This window comes from Ambystoma mexicanum, chromosome 12, assembly GCF_040938575.1.
Source record: "Ambystoma mexicanum isolate Mex_15411 chromosome 12, UKY_AmexF1_1, whole genome shotgun sequence".
In the NCBI taxonomy this organism is placed as follows: domain Eukaryota; kingdom Metazoa; phylum Chordata; class Amphibia; order Caudata; family Ambystomatidae; genus Ambystoma; species Ambystoma mexicanum.
Genome location: NC_090936.1, coordinates 1,084,565,837 through 1,084,585,749, shown reverse-complemented (window position 1 = coordinate 1,084,585,749; position 19,913 = coordinate 1,084,565,837). Strand labels below are relative to the sequence as shown.

At 50.6% G+C, this 19,913-nt stretch overlaps 1 protein-coding gene across 1 annotated transcript; it reads left to right on the top strand.

Annotated features, from left to right (window-relative positions):
- The first annotated feature begins 2,490 nt into the window (after nt 1-2,490).
- LOC138514723 (myb-related transcription factor, partner of profilin-like) lies at nt 2,491-3,988 on the top strand. Its single transcript, XM_069630122.1, has 2 exons — nt 2,491-2,911; nt 3,345-3,988. Exons 1-2 carry the CDS (start codon nt 2,491-2,493, stop codon nt 3,986-3,988), a joined length of 1,065 nt encoding a protein of 354 aa, XP_069486223.1.
- The last annotated feature ends 15,925 nt before the right edge of the window (nt 3,989-19,913 follow it).

Below are 19,913 nucleotides of genomic sequence, written 5' to 3'. Positions count from 1 at the left end.
CAGCCCGTCATTAACGGGCCCGTTGTTAGCATGCTCCCCTTCCCCATGGAGCCCTATGGGGGCCCAAATGGGAATGGGGATGGTCTGGTCTGGGTTCCCTGAATGGGGAAATACTGGGACCTCCAACGTCGGAACGGCCCAGTATTTCCCCATTCAGGGACCACGGACCCAGATCCGAGTTTGGAGGCAGCCAGGCCCTTATTAAGGGCATGGCTGCCTCCAAACTCGTAGTGAGACCCCATCACTGTGACCATGCCGATGCCACTGTTATGATGCAATGACCTTTCTGGTAGTGAGTTGTGTTAACATGCTCTCGATCCCAAAAAGGTAAGAATGAATTCTTCAGTCTCGCTAGTATGTACCAAACTAATGAGTTTATTTCCTTGTAGAAACACCTGGAAACTGGCCGACACGTGTTTCAACCTTCATGTCAAGGCTTGGGTACACTTTTTTAAATTCATCACCACGTTAAGAAAACCAAATCCAATACAAATTTGGTAACGTAAACAGAAACAAAAATAAAAACATATTGAGTTTACAATGTTACAAACGGATTTGCTATGCATAAGAATAGTGGGAGTACATCGGTTACCCAGAGTTAAAGAGAGTTAAATACAAGTAATAAACAAACAAACAAAGATTCCAAATATAAATGCGCAGGGCTATTAGATACATAGCCCTATCACACATGCAAGGGGAGGGAAGAAAGGGACAAAACTATAAAAAGGGTAAAAGGAAATCATTAGTGTCTTCCTTTGTAAAGGGACAAATCTATTAAGGGAGTCTTAATTTAACTCTTACCGTTTCTATGCTAATGCACAAAACAACTTTGATGTAATCTTTTCCATCAAGCATGATTATATTGGTGTGTGAGGAAAGAATCATCTTATGCTGAGGCTGGGCGTTTATGGGAGTTAATTAAGTACTGTAATGATTGTAGCCACTTGTAACCTTTATTGGATGCTTTCCTGATACATGATAGAAAATACTGCCCCTTATTACTCCAGCATCTCTCTCCCCTCCTCAAACCCTGGGGCAGGGTCTTGTGCTTGGAGTCGCCACTCTAATGTTCCCGTTCAGCACTTGTGAAAAGCAACACGCACACACACCTCCTATGCAGCACACATATTTATAGACCCAACTTCATATTTACAGACACATGAACACCTATAAATGTAAAGATGCACACACATACATATACAGACAGACAGATACACGCACATATACAGACATCTAGGAACATGCACACACAAATGCAGACGCATATGTGCAGAACACATAGATGCATAGACTGACACACAAATATAAAACACACACACATATATGCTCACACATGCGAAGACCAACCTACCAATATACAAATACTGTGATTTAGACAATGAGAAAAACATATACACTGACTAACTGGATGCAGCATATCATACGCTGATGTAGTGTGATCTCCTTTTCGCAGTCTTTCTGCGCGTTCTTTCTCACTCTGTTTAGTCTGTCTCCTCTCTCTCGGTCTCACTCTATGGGCCTCATTAGAAGTTAGCCGGTCCGGATTTAACGGTGCCGTGTGGTGTTATACCCGCCAGGTCTGACCTGGCGGGCATAACGCTACCAGCCACAGACGGACGCGGAAACACCAGCACCATTACCACATGGTGCCAGTGTTTCCACTTCCCCATTCCCATGGAGTCCTCTAGGGGAATGGGGATTTACAGAATGGTGGCTCCGGAATTACTGGATCACTGGAGCTGCAATGACCCAGCAATTCCGGCAAGTCCGGAGCCGGTAAATCCCTATGGGTCCAGCGGCAGTCTGCCGGTTTTACCGGCACGGCTACCGCCGGACTCGTAATGAGGGCCTATGTCCATGCCTCACTCCCTGGGTGAGCATCATGTTGTTAGGTGTGGGTTTGCTAGAGCCACCCCAGCCGTTTCTGAGAGCTGCGTGATCAGAGAAAAAATACAGATATTCTGAAGGGGAGTTTGTGCTCTGTTTTTTATGGGTACAAGTACAATGCGAGCAGCAGAAATAGACCGGTTCCTTGATGTGTAGGCTGGTTTGGTATTTGTAGATATAGATAGGGCCTCATTACAAGAATCACAGTAAAAATCTGTTTTTACTGGCATGGAGGCAATACCGGGTCTGGGTAGCACTGACACCACTAACAGTGGCCGGTTACGAGTATGCGTGCACGCGCGTATCGGCATGCCGGTATCGACAGTACCAGCTTGCCGCAAAAGACCCAAAAACATCCCTTAGCGGCATCATGGAAAGCGCTGACACCTCTTCCGCCTCCGTCCACCCCTAAATAACTGGTCTGCCATTTGCGGTCCCGGCATTAGCAGGCCCGCTAATACCGGAACCAGAAGTAACGTCATCGCGCTGGAACGGGAAATGGCACAGTGGCCATCTTGAAAAACACAATCCATTGACATCCTCGAGATACAGGACCTGGAGACTCAAACCAACACTCAGATCAGCATCTACATCACCAGCACTATGCCAAAGGCCATAAAGAAAGGGGCATCCCGGCAGCGGAAGGAGCGGTTCTCTGAGGATGAACTTAACATGCTTGCTGACACTCTGGCAGAGAATGCAGACGTGGTGTTTGCCTCAGACCTGAAGAGAGCTGCACAGCTCAAAAAGAAAGAGGTTTGGGAGCTAGTGGGCCACAGAGTCAGTGTGGTTGGCACCACCCCCCGCACTGTAAAGGACCTCAAAAAGCGCTGGGACCACCTGCGCCTCTTAGTGCGCAACATCTTGTCTGCTAACCAGAGCCAGGGCCTGGCTACTGGTGGTGGATCAAATTCACTCATTAAACTCAGCCGCTGGGAAGAAACCTGCGCCAGCACCATTGGAAGGGAGTCCATAGATGAAGTGGCAGATATGGAACGTGGAGCGTCGTCATCGGCAGATGGAGGTGAGTGTCCATAGAAAACACTGTAATGCAAAGTATGATGATGGTCCACCAATGTGACCGTGCCATGAGGCAATGCATGGGCCATTACACACATGGACACGTCCCTGCCTAGATGCCATCCCCAGCACTGTCACATTCACATTCATGCAGCATACCAATGCCATACCTGAAACGCACAAACAGTCAAACAGGGAAATGTCATGTGTCACACTGCACGCAGTCCACAACACAAAGGCATGTCACACAGCAGACACCACCTCACACATGTGTGAACCTAACGTATGCATGGACAACCCCACCATATGGCAAGCAACCTGTATGCCACAACTTTAGGACAGCAAGTCATCAAATTTGTACAACTGCACTAATACCATTGTATGCATGCTGCATGTACAACCATCACTGATGCCGTCCCTCTTTCGGTCCCCCACAGGCCGTGATACCGACAGCGATGCAGAGGACTCTGCAGCACCAGCCACCACTCCTTCGAAGAGGGCCAGGTCCAGGGAAGACACTAACAGGCTTTCCACGTCCAAGGGCACAGGCAAGGCTCATCAGCCATCGAGGACAAAGGCACCACAGGATGGCAGGGAACAGGGGCATCAAAGGACAGCCACTGCACCAACAGTTCCAACACCTGTGCAATCGGCTGCTGTTGAGCCAGTGGCAGATGGGAGCCTGTCTGCAGCTAACAGCTCAGTAGGTGAGGCAGCTGCCACTGCGCCACAGAGTGGCGATGAGGAACTTTCCCAAGGTGAGGTATGTGTCCCTGAGGAGGACAACCGCTCACTGGAAGTAGCTGCCACACCCAGCCCAGGCCAAACACCCCAGTACACCCCAATTAGCACACCCCATGGCAACTTGCACGTCCAGCCTGGAGGAGAGGCAGAACCTGAGGCATGGAACCCCACAGAGGACCCACCAGAATTGGGCCCCTTGCCAAATGTACCATCCACCTCCACAGGTGTCCGGGACGGGGAGTTCAGGATGGCACAGATGGAGGCGCGGCAGCAGGAGCTGGCCGGCCTTGTCAAACAATATGTCTCTGATGGTGACGTGACGAGGAAGGAGGCCTGAGAGAACACTGCGGCCATGAAAGGGGCCATAGAGTCCAGCATATTAAAGATCTGTGAGGGGCTGTCGGCAGTGAGGCAGGTCCTTGCCAGGATTGCGGATGCCTTGGAGGCTCAGCATCCTGCCCCGACAGTTGAGCATGCGCCCACAGGGTCATCGTCAAGCTCCACACAGACAAGCCCCCTGCGCAGGTCTGTGCGCCCCATGCGGCACCCCAACATACCGCCCCCGGAGTCCGACCCAGGACATATGTAGCAGGGTCATCCTGCATGTGCAGACCTATGCAGACTTGAGTGGCATTACATTGCATGCCATGTGTGGGGGAGTTGTGGGGGGAGGAGGATAGGGGAGGCGGTGTGTGGGGGAGTTGTGGGGGAGGTGGAGGGGGAAGGAGGTTTGTGGGGGAGTTGTGGGGGGAAGGGAGGAGGGAGGAGGTGTGTGGGGAGTTGTGGGGGAGTGGGAGGGGGATGGAGTTGTGGGGGAGTTGTAGGGGAGGCGGAGGGGGAGGGTGTGTTTGGGGGAGTTGGGGGGCTGAGCACTTTTTACTTTTTCCTGTTAAATACACCCGTTGTGTACCAAAAACCACTTGACTGGACATTCCTTATTGTGTATGTGTGCTTTATTGGTTTACAGTCCATAGTGTCCATGTACCCCACACCCAATGCCCTGAGTCCCACATTCATGGCACCCTCTGCATCCATGTGTCTTAGAAATATTGGCCTATCACAGACTGGCGCAGAGCACGTCCCTCCTGTGCATCGCCACCGGGATGATGTGCAACCCCATCTTCTTCAACTTCTTTATCCTCACCTTGTGGTTGCTGTTCAATGTCAGGGGGCAGAGGCATGTTCTGTCGGATGCACATGTTGTGCAGCATGACACATGCCATGATGATCTTGGCCACCTTCTCATGCCTGTACAGTAGTGCCCCACCGACCGGCTAAGAAAGCGAAAACGTGCCTTCAACAGGCCAAAGGTCTGCTTGATCACCACACGGGTATGGGTATGGGCCCGATTGTAGTCCTCTTCGTGCCTGTTCTGCGGGTTCCGGACAGAGGTCAGGAGCCACGTCTTCAAGGGATAGCCACAATCACCTGCATGGGTGCAAAATAAGGTATGTGTAAGTCAATTCCTGATAGACACCTGTACTTATCACACATGCCTGAAGATATTTGTTGCTCACATGTATATGTCCCTGGATGTATGCACACATTTTACATTGCCACAATGTGTGCTGTCCCATGGTCTAATGGTGTGTGTTGCGTCATCCAGATGATACAGGGTGTCCACTCCCTTGCTGGTGTTCATGCACTGTGGATGCATACCGCTGTGTTTGGTATCATAAAGTGATGTGTAGTGATTAGTATGATTTCATTACTAGCAGCATTGGCACAAGTCTCAGCGTGATTTCTCATTCAGCGCTTATTATTCCCATGGTGACATGCAGCACTACTGTGGTGGTGGCCCAGTGACAAGCAGAGTATTCCCTTGGTGGGATTGATTTGTGCACACTCATGGATGCTTGTCCTATGTTGTGTTTTGAAGCGGACATTTACATTGTGCATACTCACAGCATGTTGCTGGATTGTGTTACGGAGGGTGAGGTCTGATGATGTGCAGTGAGCGTGTTGTGGAATGTGGGCTGGTTGACAGTCAGGCATATTGTAATTGGTGTGCAGCTTCCGTCATTACTATGGGGCATGGTTGTCATGTTCAGTTTGGGATGCTTTGGGGCACAGTGTTTTGCAATATGGACAGTGTGCACAACAATGACACCAGGGTAGTGTGTGCATCTCTCCCCCCATTACACTGTCATGTGCCTGTCATGCAACTTACCAAGCAGCCAGGCACGTCGTCCTGCATGCCGCTCCATGTAGCATGGTAGGGTGGAGTTCCGCAGGACCATTGAGTCATGAGTTGATCCGGGAAATCGGGCACAACAATGTGTGATGATCTTGCTGGACAACTTATACTAGGAGGAAGCCCGGTATACTAATAGCTAAGAAAAGTTAGCAATGTATACTTTGTCTATGTCCGGGTGGACAATAGCCTGTATATATAAAGAGAGACAAAGCTAAAGTGTAGATGCCAGAGGTACAGAAAAACAATTTATCACATCAGGGATCGACATGTTTCTGTTGCTCTTTCAATACACTGGCACAAGAGGGTACCTATTAAACAGATTGTGTAGTACCCTACTTCCGTTGGAATCAATGTGTCATAAATTTAGATCTCTAGTTACTATACAGAGAGATATCTCAACATGTTTTATCCTCACAGATGCTAGAGAGTGTTCACTGTTATTTGCTAAATTTCGATTGTAACTGGGTTACGTTAATATTTTCCTCCTGATGAATGTTCCATACTTGTTTTAGGAACAGAAACATGTCGAGATATCTCTCTGTATTGTAACCAGAGATCTACATTTATGACACATTGATTCCAATGGAAGTAGGGTACTACACAATCTGTTTAATAGGTACCCTCTTGTGCTCTTTCAATACACTGGTTTTGTAACTAGCTGAACTAGTTTGTCACGTAACTTCTGTTTTAGTTTGTTTTTTATTGGATATTGTATGTTTTGTACTGTGGACCACTTCATTTAATTGGTTGTTTTAATTTCTATGATTTATTATTAAAACTTGATTTTAATTGTGACTGGTCCCTGATGTGATAAATTGTTTTTCTGTACCTCTGGCATCTACACTTTAGCTTTGTCTCTCTTTATATATACATGATCTTGCTGGAGTCACATACCATCTGTACATTGATTGAGTGATATAGCTTCCGATTGCGGTACACCACCTCCGTGGCATGCAGGACCACCAATTCCACATGGGTGCAGTCAAGAGCACCAATACAATTTGCCATGCCTGCTAGTGCATGGAAGCCAACTTTCGTGTCAAAGATCTCCTGGGCAGTCCTTGGTAAGGATATGTAGTTGCTTGAGTGCTTCAGGAGGGCATCCAGCACTTGGTTCCGCATGCGAGAAAATAAGTGTACTTGCAATGACACTATGGGGGTCATTATGAGATTCTTGGTAATGGAAAAACGATGCCGGTAAGGGAATGCTGGCACTGCATACCACTCCGGCCTATTACGAGTCACAAAATCCTAGAGCATTTTGGGAACATTAGAATGACCACAGATTTTTATATTTGACCATTATGTCTCACATAAAAGGGTTGCACGCTTGAATTTTGAATCACAAAGTATATAATGCACACTGAGTATGTTCCAATATTCACAACACAGACTCATCCCTAACATGTTCATACGGACACTCTTAGGATTTGGTTGTGAGGATATATTGGCTGCAACCTCTATCACTCTGAAGTATTTCCTCTTCCTCTTCCCGCACAAAAAACGTTTTTTAGGTTGATGGGGGGCGGGGTGGGGAGCAGGTCTCAGGGTCAGGATATATGTGTGTATGGAGCATTCCCAGAGAACAATATGTGAAGAGCCTGACCTCTACCGCTTCTGCATGTCTGACCCTTTCCACCGGATTTTTCCCATTCACTAATGCACAGGACCTGGGTGGACCCTGTGTTCCCATAACTTTCTCATGAATCCTGCCCCTGGAGGGCGGGGTGGGGAGGAGACACTTACCTGCAGCCCATGGGGCCACGCTCCCTCAAGGTCACGCCCCTTTAAAGAGTAGCCCGCCCCCCACGCCTCGATTAAGTATGCCACCTAAAGCATAGAAGCACTGGGGGCAGATGGGCCTGCAGGCCCATTCTTTTAAAAGTACCTTCTGCACAGTGCCTCGGCTCCTTGCCAAGAGTGACCAGCCGTCCCGGGTTGGCCCGGGGTGTCCCGGTATTTGGTGCTCTGTCCCCCTTTCTCAAGATTATGTTCCCATTGGAATCTTCATAGCTGGCAGACAGGAATGCACAATCTCGCACAGAAAAAATTGTGCCTTTTACAACTTAAGATAGTGTTAGTTTGTGATAAATGAATTACAATGTGTTTATTTGAACAGTAACACTTAAACCCCCTTCTCCTCCAAAAGCTACTGAAGTGTAGTGTCTTGACAGCCACTTTCAAGAGTTAGTCCTTCTTTTATGTCAGTTGCCCTGTCCCGGTTTTTTTCTTTTTAAATCTGGTCACCCTCTCCTTGCCCCTTCTCTGCCTAGCGGGCAGCACCGCATGGGGATTCACAGAGGGAAGTGATTGACACTTTCCCTCCTTTAGCTCCTTCTCTGCAGGGAGCATAGGAGGACCTGTGGAGAGCGTCTAAATAGATGACCTCACTGCCTCCTATGGCTGGCAAGCGCTCTTTTGTGCCATCTAATGGCTGTAGGGACAGAGGCACTGCAGGTACCCTATGTTGGACGGTGGCCCACGAGGTCATGCAGGGCTTCAATCCCTACAGGCGTTAAGAGGCACTTTTCTGCAGAGGGAACCCCAACAGGTTTATTCGCGGGGGATTCTTTGCATAACAGAAAGCAGTGACAACCCTTTGATAATGGGAGGCATGCAGGGCTGCAAATGCTCACATGCGATACACAAATACAAACAAAAACCAGCCCCTTGCACGTGGAAAAATGCATGAATGCAATCACACAGGCACTGACGCCTTTCTACTGCCCGCGCGGATGGTGCACACGCACACACTGGCCCACTTAGCAGGTCAGTGGACGCTCTGTGGCTTGAGTCAGGCAGTTAATGGAGAGTGAAATTTGGGGCGAATGTGAGGAAGTTGGCAACTTTTATCTCTAAAGCAAACAGGGAATTCCTCTGGGCGGCTGCTGGAATTAAACAAAGATCCTTCTTTTGGGCTTTTAGCGCGTCGCCATGGTAACGTTTAAGCTGCTGTTTTCCAGGCCCATGGGCCTGTTCTCCTTCAGTTTCCCCTCCTCCCCCTCCTACTGTCGTACTCAGGAGGCACTGGCTGATGGATGGGCTGCATGGGAATTCCTCCTCTGTCGCCCTCTTACTGGTTTGGGCTTTAGTGCCTCCCTGGGTTTATATGGCCACACCCCAAAGTCTATAGAATATGATATGATAGGATTTGGTATTTATAATGCACCTTTACACAAGTGTTTCTAGGAGCCACAAGACACAGATGGGAGATAGAGGGATGACAAGACAAACAATCTTACTAGGCCTTGTGACATTTGGATAGTGCAAGTACAACGAGAAAGTGCAGGGGAGAGGGTGAGGGGAGACGTGAAGGGTAAGGGGGAAGTGCAGTCAGGGCAGCAGGACTCTGAGTAAGTGCAAGGACGGCAGAGGACTACACAGGTGCACTTCCAGACCGGAAGTGCCAGATGGGCCAGAAGGCAGTGCAGGGTGACTGCATGGGCGTGGCACCCTGTGTGAATCTGAGGGCAACCACGACACCATTCAGGAAGAGCAGAGAGGTAGAATAGCAAAGGAGAGGGAGAGAGAAGGAAGAAGAGAAGAGGAATGTCTTGAGCAGCTTCCGGAACTTCAGGTGATCTGGCCCAAGCCTGAGAGAGGCAGGGAGGCTATTCCAGAGGGAGGCACCTGCAGAGGGGAGAGATCTACCCCCCACTCTCAGTTTGGAGAAATGTCTGACCCACAGAGAGTTTGAGGCAGCTGAGCGGAGGGCTCTATAAGGAAGGTGTTTAGGTAGAGAGTGTTGGATATAGAGAGGACCACAGCCCCAGAAAGCCTTGTGGATGATGCAGAGGGTCTTAAACTTGATCCTCGTGGCCACCAGGAGCCAGTGGGAAGATTTTGGATCTGGAGAAATGCAGTCCCTGGGCTTGAGGACAAGGATAAGTCTTGCAGTCCTGTTCTGGATTAGTTGAAGAGGCCAAAGAGTAGAATTAGGAAGATTGAGAAAGAGGCTGTTGCAGTAGTTCAACCTGGAGAGAACCAGAGCTCTGGAGACAGTGAGCTTCTGTGGGTAGGCAAGAACAGATAGGATACCTCTGAAGAGGTGTAGCTGGTAGTGGGCCTTCTTGCTAAGGTCCGTGATGTGTGGAGAGAAGGAGAGAGTGGAATCAAAGATGACGCCAAGATTTTTGGCCTCACAGGAGGATATGATATGATATGATATGGCATTTATAACGCGCATATACACAAGTGTTTCAAGGCACGAGGGAGGGGGCCCATGGATGGCGGCCAGAGGGAGAGAGGAAAGGTGGGAGCAGGGGTCCGAATGAGAAGGATCTTTGACTTAATGGCATTAAGGCAGAGGTTGTTAGAAGTGCGCCATCCCGGGGGGGCGCTGTTGAGCGCCGAACAAGATGGCCGCCTGAACGTGACTCTCCGTGGCAGGCAGTCACAGGATCCTCTTTTGCGGCACCTTTCTGGATTCGCACTGGACTCCGGAGGGCACGACTCGATCGAGGACGATCCATGTTCCATTTGGATCGAACCCCGACGCGAAACGAGGCCGGGGACCCCGAGATCCAGTCATCTCTCCGCCCCTCCCCCACCTGCGAGGCGGCTTCGCGCCGACGTCCTTCCTCGGCTGCGGGACGTGCCGGGCTTCTTGAATTGCTGGAGCCGCCACAAGCTCCAGCGAGGATCCTCACCCACTCCCGCCGGGGCTCGCTGACTGTGAGGCCTCCCCCGGAGCCCGGACCCTGCGCTTCCTACCATCGCGGAGGGGTGGCACTCATACGGCGGCGGCCGCGGCGCAACCCGGCGCTGCCTCGTGGTGTGTCCTTGCCGCCGCTGTGGCCTGGCCCTTCCCAGACTGTGGTCCTACTCGCCGTGGGAGCCGACGGCTGGAGGCCCCCCCCCTCGGGGACACTTCTATGGAGGGGTCGAGCTGCGGTGCCCCCCTGGACGCCTAGCGCCGTGCTCCCCTGCTGACACACACTGTAGGGCCCTGGGCGCAATAAGGTACGTGGTGCATGGGGGGGGTACCGCCTCACTCTGGTGGTGCCGGCCTCAGTGACTTGGGGCCCATCTTGCTGTGGGCTGGCGCTCTCACCCAGCGCAGTCGGCCTCGCCCTGGAGTTACATCACCTGGGTGCCCCTCTCTCCCGCGGATCTGGCAATTGACTTGGGGGGCTCTGGGCCACGCCAGTCACCCACAACATTATTATTATCTACATTGAGGGACCTCCTGGCCTGAAGATCCTCTGGATTTGGTTCATCCTACATCGCTGTTCTGGAGTCTCAGCCTGTCCATTTCATCGACCTCCGCTCCCACGGCGGCCACTACACACCACCGCTCTCGGCCCCTGGGTCGCCTACACCTGATCTCTCCGGGCTTCGCCTCCACGGGCCCCACCGGCCGCCACAGTCCCCACATAACAGGTCTACAGTCGCTGACCTCCCCTCTGAAAATCACCTGCTCTACATCACGCCCCGCGAGGTTCCCATACCTCCCTCTCTTGAGCTGCTGGGACCCCCCACTTACTCTATTGGAACTCCAACCTTGCCAGGATGACCAAGGGGGCCTCAAAGAGACAGAGCTCCATCAATATGTTCGCGAAGTCATCGGTGAGACCGCCAGAGGAAACCACCGAGCAGGCTCCAACGGCGTCATCATCCTCCATAGCTCCGGAGTCTCAAAACATGATGGATTTTATCCGGGAGGGCTTCACCGCACTGCACTCAAAACTAGATGACATGAACGGCACTATATCCTCTATCAAGGCCCATATTGAGAGGACGGATAGCAGGGTGGCGGAGGTCGAGACAAGGGTGGGCTCCGCTGAGGATGCATTGGGTGCTCTGCGCTCCGAGGTCATCGCCCTTTCCAATCGAGTCCTCGACGTGGAAAAGAAGAACGAGGACTTGGAATCCTGATCAAGGCGCAATAACCTTCGTATCATCGGCGTTCCTGAGAATGAAGTTCATGAATCAATGGAAGACTTTGTCGAACATACATTGCTGACACTCCTCGATTCACCCAAACTTTCCCCGCAATTTTCCATAGAGCGTGCGCACCGAGCCCTAACGGCTAAACACAGGCCCGGCGCTCCTCCTTGGCCCATCATAGCCCGTGTGCTGAATTTTCGTGACCGCGATGCCCTCCTCAGGGCCGCGAGGCTCAAGGGTGAGCTCTTACTGGGCGGTGCGAGGATCCACCTCTATCCAGACTTCTCGGTGGCCGTTCAACGTGAGCGCAAGACTTTCCTGGCGGTAAAACGCAGGCTGCGTGATCTCTCAGTTAAATACGCCATGCTCTACCCCGCCAAACTCCGTGTAGAACACGCCAACCGGGTGTTCTTCTTCACTCTTCCAGAAGAGGCCTCTAAGTTCCTGGACGAACATTTCCCAGGCTAATACCCCCTCTCTGTCCAATGTCCTACTGCCACCTTCCTATACTGGAGTCACACTGGTTTTCTATTCTGTAACCTGTTTAGAATGTTCACTGTCATGAATATGTGCCGCATCAACATGTGCAACATCTCCGCCCAAGCTACGTACAAGTTCTCACTGTTGGCACCTTTCATCTCACTTTGACCTGCCGTGCCCGGAGAGACACGGCCAATCCAGCCTACAGGCCCCCAGGCGCTGATGCCTTTGGTTTGGTTTTTGTTGAGGGGTTTTGGGATTGTCATCCCTCTGTTTGGGGGGGGGGGTGTGGGTGGGGGTGGAACATGTTGGGGGTTATGTTACAAAAAGCTTGGCGTTGGCAGCAATTACGGACGGCGATGTGGTACTCAACGACTGTTACTGCAGGGTTGCTAAACTGGCCCATTGGCTATTGGTATTTTCTCTGATATATTTGTCCTTGCATCAATGTCTGGGAGCGACTTGACTTTTATGAGCTGTAATGTTCGGGGGTTGGGTAACTACAAAAAGATGAGGCAGCTACTGCTACTGGCTGAGCGTCATGGATCCAAGGTTCTCTTCTTACAGGAGACACATGCCCGCACGGAACAGTGCATAAGATTTGCCAAATCATGGGGCCCCCACAGATTCTCCACCGATTTTTCCTCCCAAAGCCGTGGGGTCATGACCCTCATCCATAAGAGTCTCAAGTTCACTCTCATCTCCTCACACATAGACCCTCAGGGCAGATATGTACTGCTTCATGCTACGCTTCAAAATAAGGAGATAGTCCTGCTGAACATTTATGGTCCCAATATAGATGATCCAGAATTCTATGTACAGGTCTCGTCCCTTCTCGATGGCTTCCCCCTTGTCCCCGTCCTCTGGGGGGGGGGATTTCAACACAATTTTCGATGTAGCCCTCGATAGGTCTGGGTCCAAACCTCGTCAACTCTCTAGAGCAGCCTACGCTGCACTATCGTCCCTTCCCCGTCTCGCCATGGTCGATGCATGGAGGTTCTTTTACCCGGATTCCCGCGTTTATTCTTTCTACTCTTCGGTCCATGATTCTTATTCCCGTATTGACAGATGGGTGATCTCCAATGTCCTGGTTAAGAATGTCATACAGCTACAGATTCTCCCCAGGACCCTGTCTGACCACTCTCCTGTGACCATCACCATGAATTGGGGACCGGATCCGGGATGTACCAGACGTTGGAGGCTGAAGCCTCTTTCCCTGCTAGACCCGGAATTTTGCTCTGAGCTCGAGCTATCTATCGAGGAGTTCTTTGAGACAAACACAGGTTCGGTAGCATCGCAGGCCATTCTATGGGAGTCCTTCAAGGTTTACATTAGAGGGATGGCGCTGTCGAAGGAGAACGGTGTTCTTAAATCGATCCGTAGAAACCTCGCAGAGAGCAAATCCAAATTATCGACCCTTGAGGCTCAATGTTCACTTCACTCCACTCCGGGAACCCTGGCTGACATCGGGGTGGAGCTGGATACGTTCCGATCCCTGGCGGAGCGCGAACAAAAATTCTTGGATAACCCTGGCATGGCGAGGAGATACGGGGAGGGTGAGCGCCCTGGCCGATTTCTGGCGAGACTTATCCGTCACGAGATGGGGTCCCCGCATATACTTGGGATTGAGAGACCGGACGGCTCTATGGCTGTCGCCTCACAAGACATCAATACTGAATTTTTCAAGTTCTATGAAACCCTATATTCCAACTCTGATGAGGTGCCAGCGGTGGAGATCGACTCCTTCCTCGATACCCTTCCTTTGACGACTCTCTCTCCGGAGTCCGCGGGTTCTCTTGATTCCCCACTTACGCTTGAGGAACTCTCTGATGCGGTGGACTCCTTATCCTCGGGGAAGGCCCCTGGTTCGGATGGTATCCCAGTTGAATTTTATAAGCGCTATAAACGACTATTGCTCCGTCACCTGTTGGCTCTCTGGGAGGAGTCGGTTGAAGCCGGGGTATTTCCCCCCTCACTCCGTGAAGCCACGATTACGGTACTCCTTAAACCTGGTAAATCCCCCTCACAATGCGGTTCATACCGCCCGCTCTCACTTATAAACTGCGATGTCAAAATATTTGCTAAGGCACTGGCACTCCGGTTGGCTCCCCTCTTGCCATCTGTCATCCACCCGGATCAGGGGGGCTTCATCCCCGGTCGCTCTACCTCCCTGAACCTTAGGCGTCTCTTTAATATAATTAATAGAATAAACCCCGAGACACACACGGTAGCGGCCACCCTCGACATGCAAAAGGCGTTTGATTCGGTTTCATGGAGGTATTTGTGGCGGGTCCTCGAGAGCTGTAGGTTTGGTCCCTCTTTTCTCTCCTGGGTCAGATTGCTCTACTCTGACCCCGTGGCTAGGGTCCGTACAGGTGACCACTGTTCCCCCCTCCTTGGGATCACTAGGGGGACGAGACAGGGATGCCCCTTCTCTCCCCTGATCTTCGCTATAGCAATAGAGCCCTTCGCTGACATGCTCCGTCAATTCCACGCACATAGAGGACTCCGTACTGCGGGCCAGGCGGACATAGTGTCTCTATATGCCGATGATGCTTTGTTGCTTATACGCTCTCCCTCCGCCAACTTATCCCCAATACTGGAAGACGTCAAGCACTTTGGCCGAATCTCTGGCCTCAAGGTGAATTGCTCGAAATCTACACTTTTCCCTGTTACAGAATGCACTCTCCCCCCCCGGACACCCAAGGGTTCACATGGGCTCAGTCTACTTTCACCTATTTGGGGATCGAGATAACGCGCCATCGAGCGCTGACTTTCAACGAGAACTATCAAAAGTATCTCACACATTTGTCATCTAAGGTTCTAGCCTGGGACAAACTCCCAATATCCCTCGCAGGCAGGATAGGCCTACTGAAAATGGTGGTGTTGCCCCAATTACTCTACAAGTTCGCCAATATCCCCCTGTGGCCGGGGGGTGGTTTCTTCCGGGAACTGACTCGCACGGTCAATTCCTTCCTTTGGCATTCGGGCGCGGTCCGCCTTAAACTGGATACCTTATCTACCCCTATGGCTTATGGGGGCTTTGGTGCCCCTGACTTCTTTAAATACTGGCTGGTATCCCAAATCCAATATACATCCTACTGGTTTAACGCAACGGACCCCCCCACATGTCAGACTCGAGAAACTTGCGGTCTGTGACCGTGACATTCGCTCCTTGGTGATACAGCCCACCCCTCTGGAGCTGGACTCACAGAGCCCGGTTGCCTGCACATCCCTGGCACTGGCCAAAACATGGAAATTGTCTGGTACTGTTCACACCTTGCATGGTAACCTCCCTCTTTGGAACTTCCTACCTGGGGTCCCACGGGTGCCATCGGCCATGGTCCAACGCTGGGCTGAGGCGGGATATGAGTTGCTGCGCAATGTGTTCGATCAGGGAATATTTGTCGAATGGCCCGACCTCCCATTGTCCTTGAGAAGAGGCCGGAGTGTGTGGCTCCAATATTCATCTCTTCGCAGGACCCTTAAGCGTAATTATCCGATGTTTCCGGCTTTACCACCGGATGACCCTATCATCGAGGAGCTCACCTCCCCCTCGCCCACTAGAGGTAAAATATCTAGACTATACACCATGCTGCAATCCAGATCTATTCCAGAATTCACTAAGCTGAGGCGGGCGTGGGAGGTGGACCTTGGTGTTGAAATGTCTGATGAGCGCTGGGCGCACTTGTGTGATCGCATACACCGGGTGTCTTTCAACTCCCGCTTTAAATTGATACAGTTTAAAATCCTACATAGGTTCCACTACACCCCGATCAGATTGCACCACATGTCCAGTGATCCCCCCTCTAGCTGCCCTAGGTGCGGCCTTGATGCGGCTGATTACATTCATATGATTTGGTCCTGCCCCCGCCTTTCACAGTTTTGGGAGGCAGTCTGCTCGACGGTGTCGGCTATGCTCGACCACCCCATCAATCCCTCCCCGGTGGTATGCCTCTTTCACGACTTCCCGGGCCTCCCCCGGAACTCCAGAAAACTAGCGGGCCTCTGCATGCTTCTTGCTGTTCGATCCATCCTACTGTGCTGGCTTCGCCCCTTGCCTCCCACGCACGCCCAATGGCTAAGAGCGGTCACGTGGGCCTCGGACTCGGAGGAAGGCTGGTCTCACCTACAACCTACCCACTCTAGGCCCAGGAATGTCTGGCTCAGATTCCGATCTTATATGTCAGATCTGAATGTGACACCGGCCACATCTCCTCTAGCCACCTCTCCCCACCGACCCAGGCTCTCGCCTCCATCATAGCTTCCGGACTTTTTGTTGTTTATGTTATAAAAGTGCCCAATGGCTGTGTTCATCTCCGATGTAACTCCTGTTTACCTGCACTGTATATCTATTGTACTTGTATTGTACCTGCCTGGCGATGTTCGCCTGTCTTTTTTGCTGCCACGCTAAATGAATAAAAAGAAGTTTTAAAAAAAAAGAAGTGCGCCATCCCTGAATAGCGAATAGTCAGGAATGAGCGAGGAGGGAGAGGAGGCCGAGGGTCGCCTGAAAGAGAGCCCTGTGTCATCCGCATAACACTGAAAGTAAGAGGAAAGTAGAGATCAGGTGGGCCAGAGGCTTGTAAGGAACTCATGGTGGCTACAGTAAAGACAGACACAAGTGATCACAGTTCAACAGTGTTTATTAAACTATATATGCGGCTTGGAGAAAAGCCTAATCTAAGCCTAAATCTAATATGGGAGCAAGCTACGACCATCAAATAATAATAAGGCAATCCTAGTGGCGTCTTGTCAAATAAAAGGGTCTATACCAAGAAAAACCTATTGCCAATCCTTACGCTAAATACAAACAAAGAGTGTGGGATAAGGTTCACAGGTAAAGAACTGTTTACAAATAATAAGTCAGGATGCGGTAGTCGGGTCTCCCTTCCCCGCGTTTTGAGCACAGGACAAGATAGGACTTTGGAGCACAGCACACGCTCGAGCTTTCCCAGCACAAGCTAACAGTTCCGCTTTCAATTTATCAGGGCCTTCGGTCGTTAAGTCTCTTTTCTACAAAAAGTCTCTTGCCTCTGAAAACCTGATGTCTTCAACAAAATACTAAACAAAAGTTCCTTTCTGCTTGGGTGATGTCTTTTCACCCCTGGATTCCTCTCTTCTGGGATCGGATCCACAAGCAGTTCTTAGCAATATCAGACCCGTCCTGCCCAGCTAACTATCGCCCTATCTCTATCACTCCTTTCCTGGGCAAGCTCCTGGAGAAACTTGCCATCTCCCAGCTTAATCTCCATGCTGAATCTGTTGGTAGCCTTCATGACCATCAGTCTGGCTTCAGAGCTGCCAGAAGCACGGAAACTGCTCTCCTGAACATCCGGGAGGACCTGCTCTCGAACCTTGACTCTAACATTCCATGTGTTCTCATTTTGCTTGATCTCTCTTCTGCCTTTGATACTGTCAACCATACCATCCTGCTCAACCATCTCCCTGATAACCTGGGTATCACTGGTCAGGCGCTGGCTTGGCTGACCTCTTTCCTCTCAAATCGACCCTCCCCGGTCCAACTGGGGTCTTTCCTGCCTGACATCTTTTTCTCTCTTCCCTCAGCTCACCGGCTGTGATGAACCGCTTGGCTTTTCTTGTCTTTAGAGTAAAGGCCAGTACCACAGTGGCAATCATCTCCCCTCGGCTTGGGTATCAGCAGAGGAGGGCCTTGAGTACCTTTGATACCTGCTGCAACACAGGTTGGCTTTTGTTCGTGGTCTTATGATTCCTTATGTGGAGGTTTCACAGGCTTGGCTCGGAAAGGGCAGGGTCGCTTCTCTCCTTGTCACCCTCTCGGTTTGCACCATTGTGCGGTCTGCCTTGCTCATATTCTGCTCTCATGCTCCACCTTTTATCCCTGTGAGGAAGGGAAAGGGCTGTCAGGTGTGTGCAATTCTGGCCAGTTGCCTGACTTTGCCTGACCCTGACGTTGGGACATGTCAGGTAGATGGCTCTGGTGTTTGTCTGTCGTCTTTCATGGTGTACCAAAGTGTTTGTGATGGAAAAGCAGGGGGGTCGAGTGTTAGAATATCCTACAGGGTAGGATGGAGAAAAGGTATAAGAAGGGGGATACTGCATCTCACCAATTGGTGTCCCACTTCCACTCCCCGAGGACCCCCCTTTCAGGTGTTCCTACCTCACTGGTCCACCCCCAGGACCTGTATCCAATAGCAATGGCCATGTCCTGACCCCCTGGATGACAGATCTCTGGGGATTAGCAAGTGCAACACCTTCAGGTTTCTCACAGGGGCCAGAAAGACATTCAAGAGCCAGTGTGAGAGGGTAGAGCCATGGGGAACACCACACGTGAAAAGAGAGGTGGTAGAGAGAAAGGAACCAAGTAGGACTGGGGAGGGTCGATCCAAGAGGAAGGAGGTCAGCCATGCCAGATCCTGACCATTGATGCCAAGGTTCACAGTGAGACAGGTGATCAGGGTAGCGTGATTGACCATGTCAAAGGCAGACGAGAGGTCAAGGAGGCTGAGGACAGAGTGAGAGCTGGAGTTAAGGTTGGAGAGCAGATCTTAACGGGAGTTCATGAGAGCAGTTTCCGTGCCCCTGGCTAATCTGAAGCCAGACTGATGGTCATGGAGATAACCAGCAGATTCAGTGTGGAGGTTTAGCTGAGAGATGGCCAGTTTCACCACAGTTTACCTAGGAAAGGAGTGATAGAGATAGGGTAAGAGATGGCTGGGCAGGAAGGATCAGCAGAAGGTTTTTTCAGGAGGGTGAGCACAAGGGAGTGCTTGAGGAGAGAGTGGAAAGATCCTGTGGCAAAGGAATGATTGCAGAAATCTGCCAGGGCCGGACAAGGGAAACAATGAACACAGATTGAAAGTTAGTTAGTAGGTGATCCCCCCACTGTTCCATAATGCAAAGCTTAAGAATGTTGTGGGTGTTTCCACTGTACTTCGCTGCTGCATACCAGTCGAGTTTTCATAGTGATTTAAAGTAACGTGGGTATTCACTTTACTGAACTTCTTCCTACCTATTGTTAAAGGAGACTGTATTACTTCTAATTATAAGGTACAGGCTTGCATTGGTCCAATAAAGTGACACAAACCCAATGTCACGGCATATACAAAGTTGAACAGAACATTACAGCACTTGTGCCACACCTTGCATAATATTAATGTCTTAAATGGTTATTTCACAGAAACCGATAATATCAGTTGTTTATACATATGTTCTTTTACTAATATGCCAATGGTTTGCCAACACGTGTTTTGACCTTCTCAAAAAGGTCTTCTTCAGGGCTTGTATCCTTCATTCTGAATGTGAATCTCTTTCGCTCTCAAACTATACAAGGATTGTCCCCCTGACAGCTTGGTTCATAAGTCCATTCCATAGGGGTAGGATCTCTTAATGCAATTGCCAATGATAATATCTCCTCCTGTATGTCAATAAGTAGTCCTTTTTTCAGTCACTGGGAATAATCCCATTCCAAACTCACCCGTTTCATGCACCTTACCCACTACTGCTTTAGCCCTACTTACCTTTCGGTGGTTCACTTCTTTCCCATGCCGCGACTCACCCCCTCACCATGCGACGTCAGTTCCCTATTCCCACTGTGGTGCGGAACTGGCGTTGCAGGGTCCTTTTTGTCCTGGTTCTTTATTGTCTCTCACCTTCCAAGTAATGGAAGCAAGGGACACCTCATAGATGTCATTTAGGGGTCACCAGCAGTCGC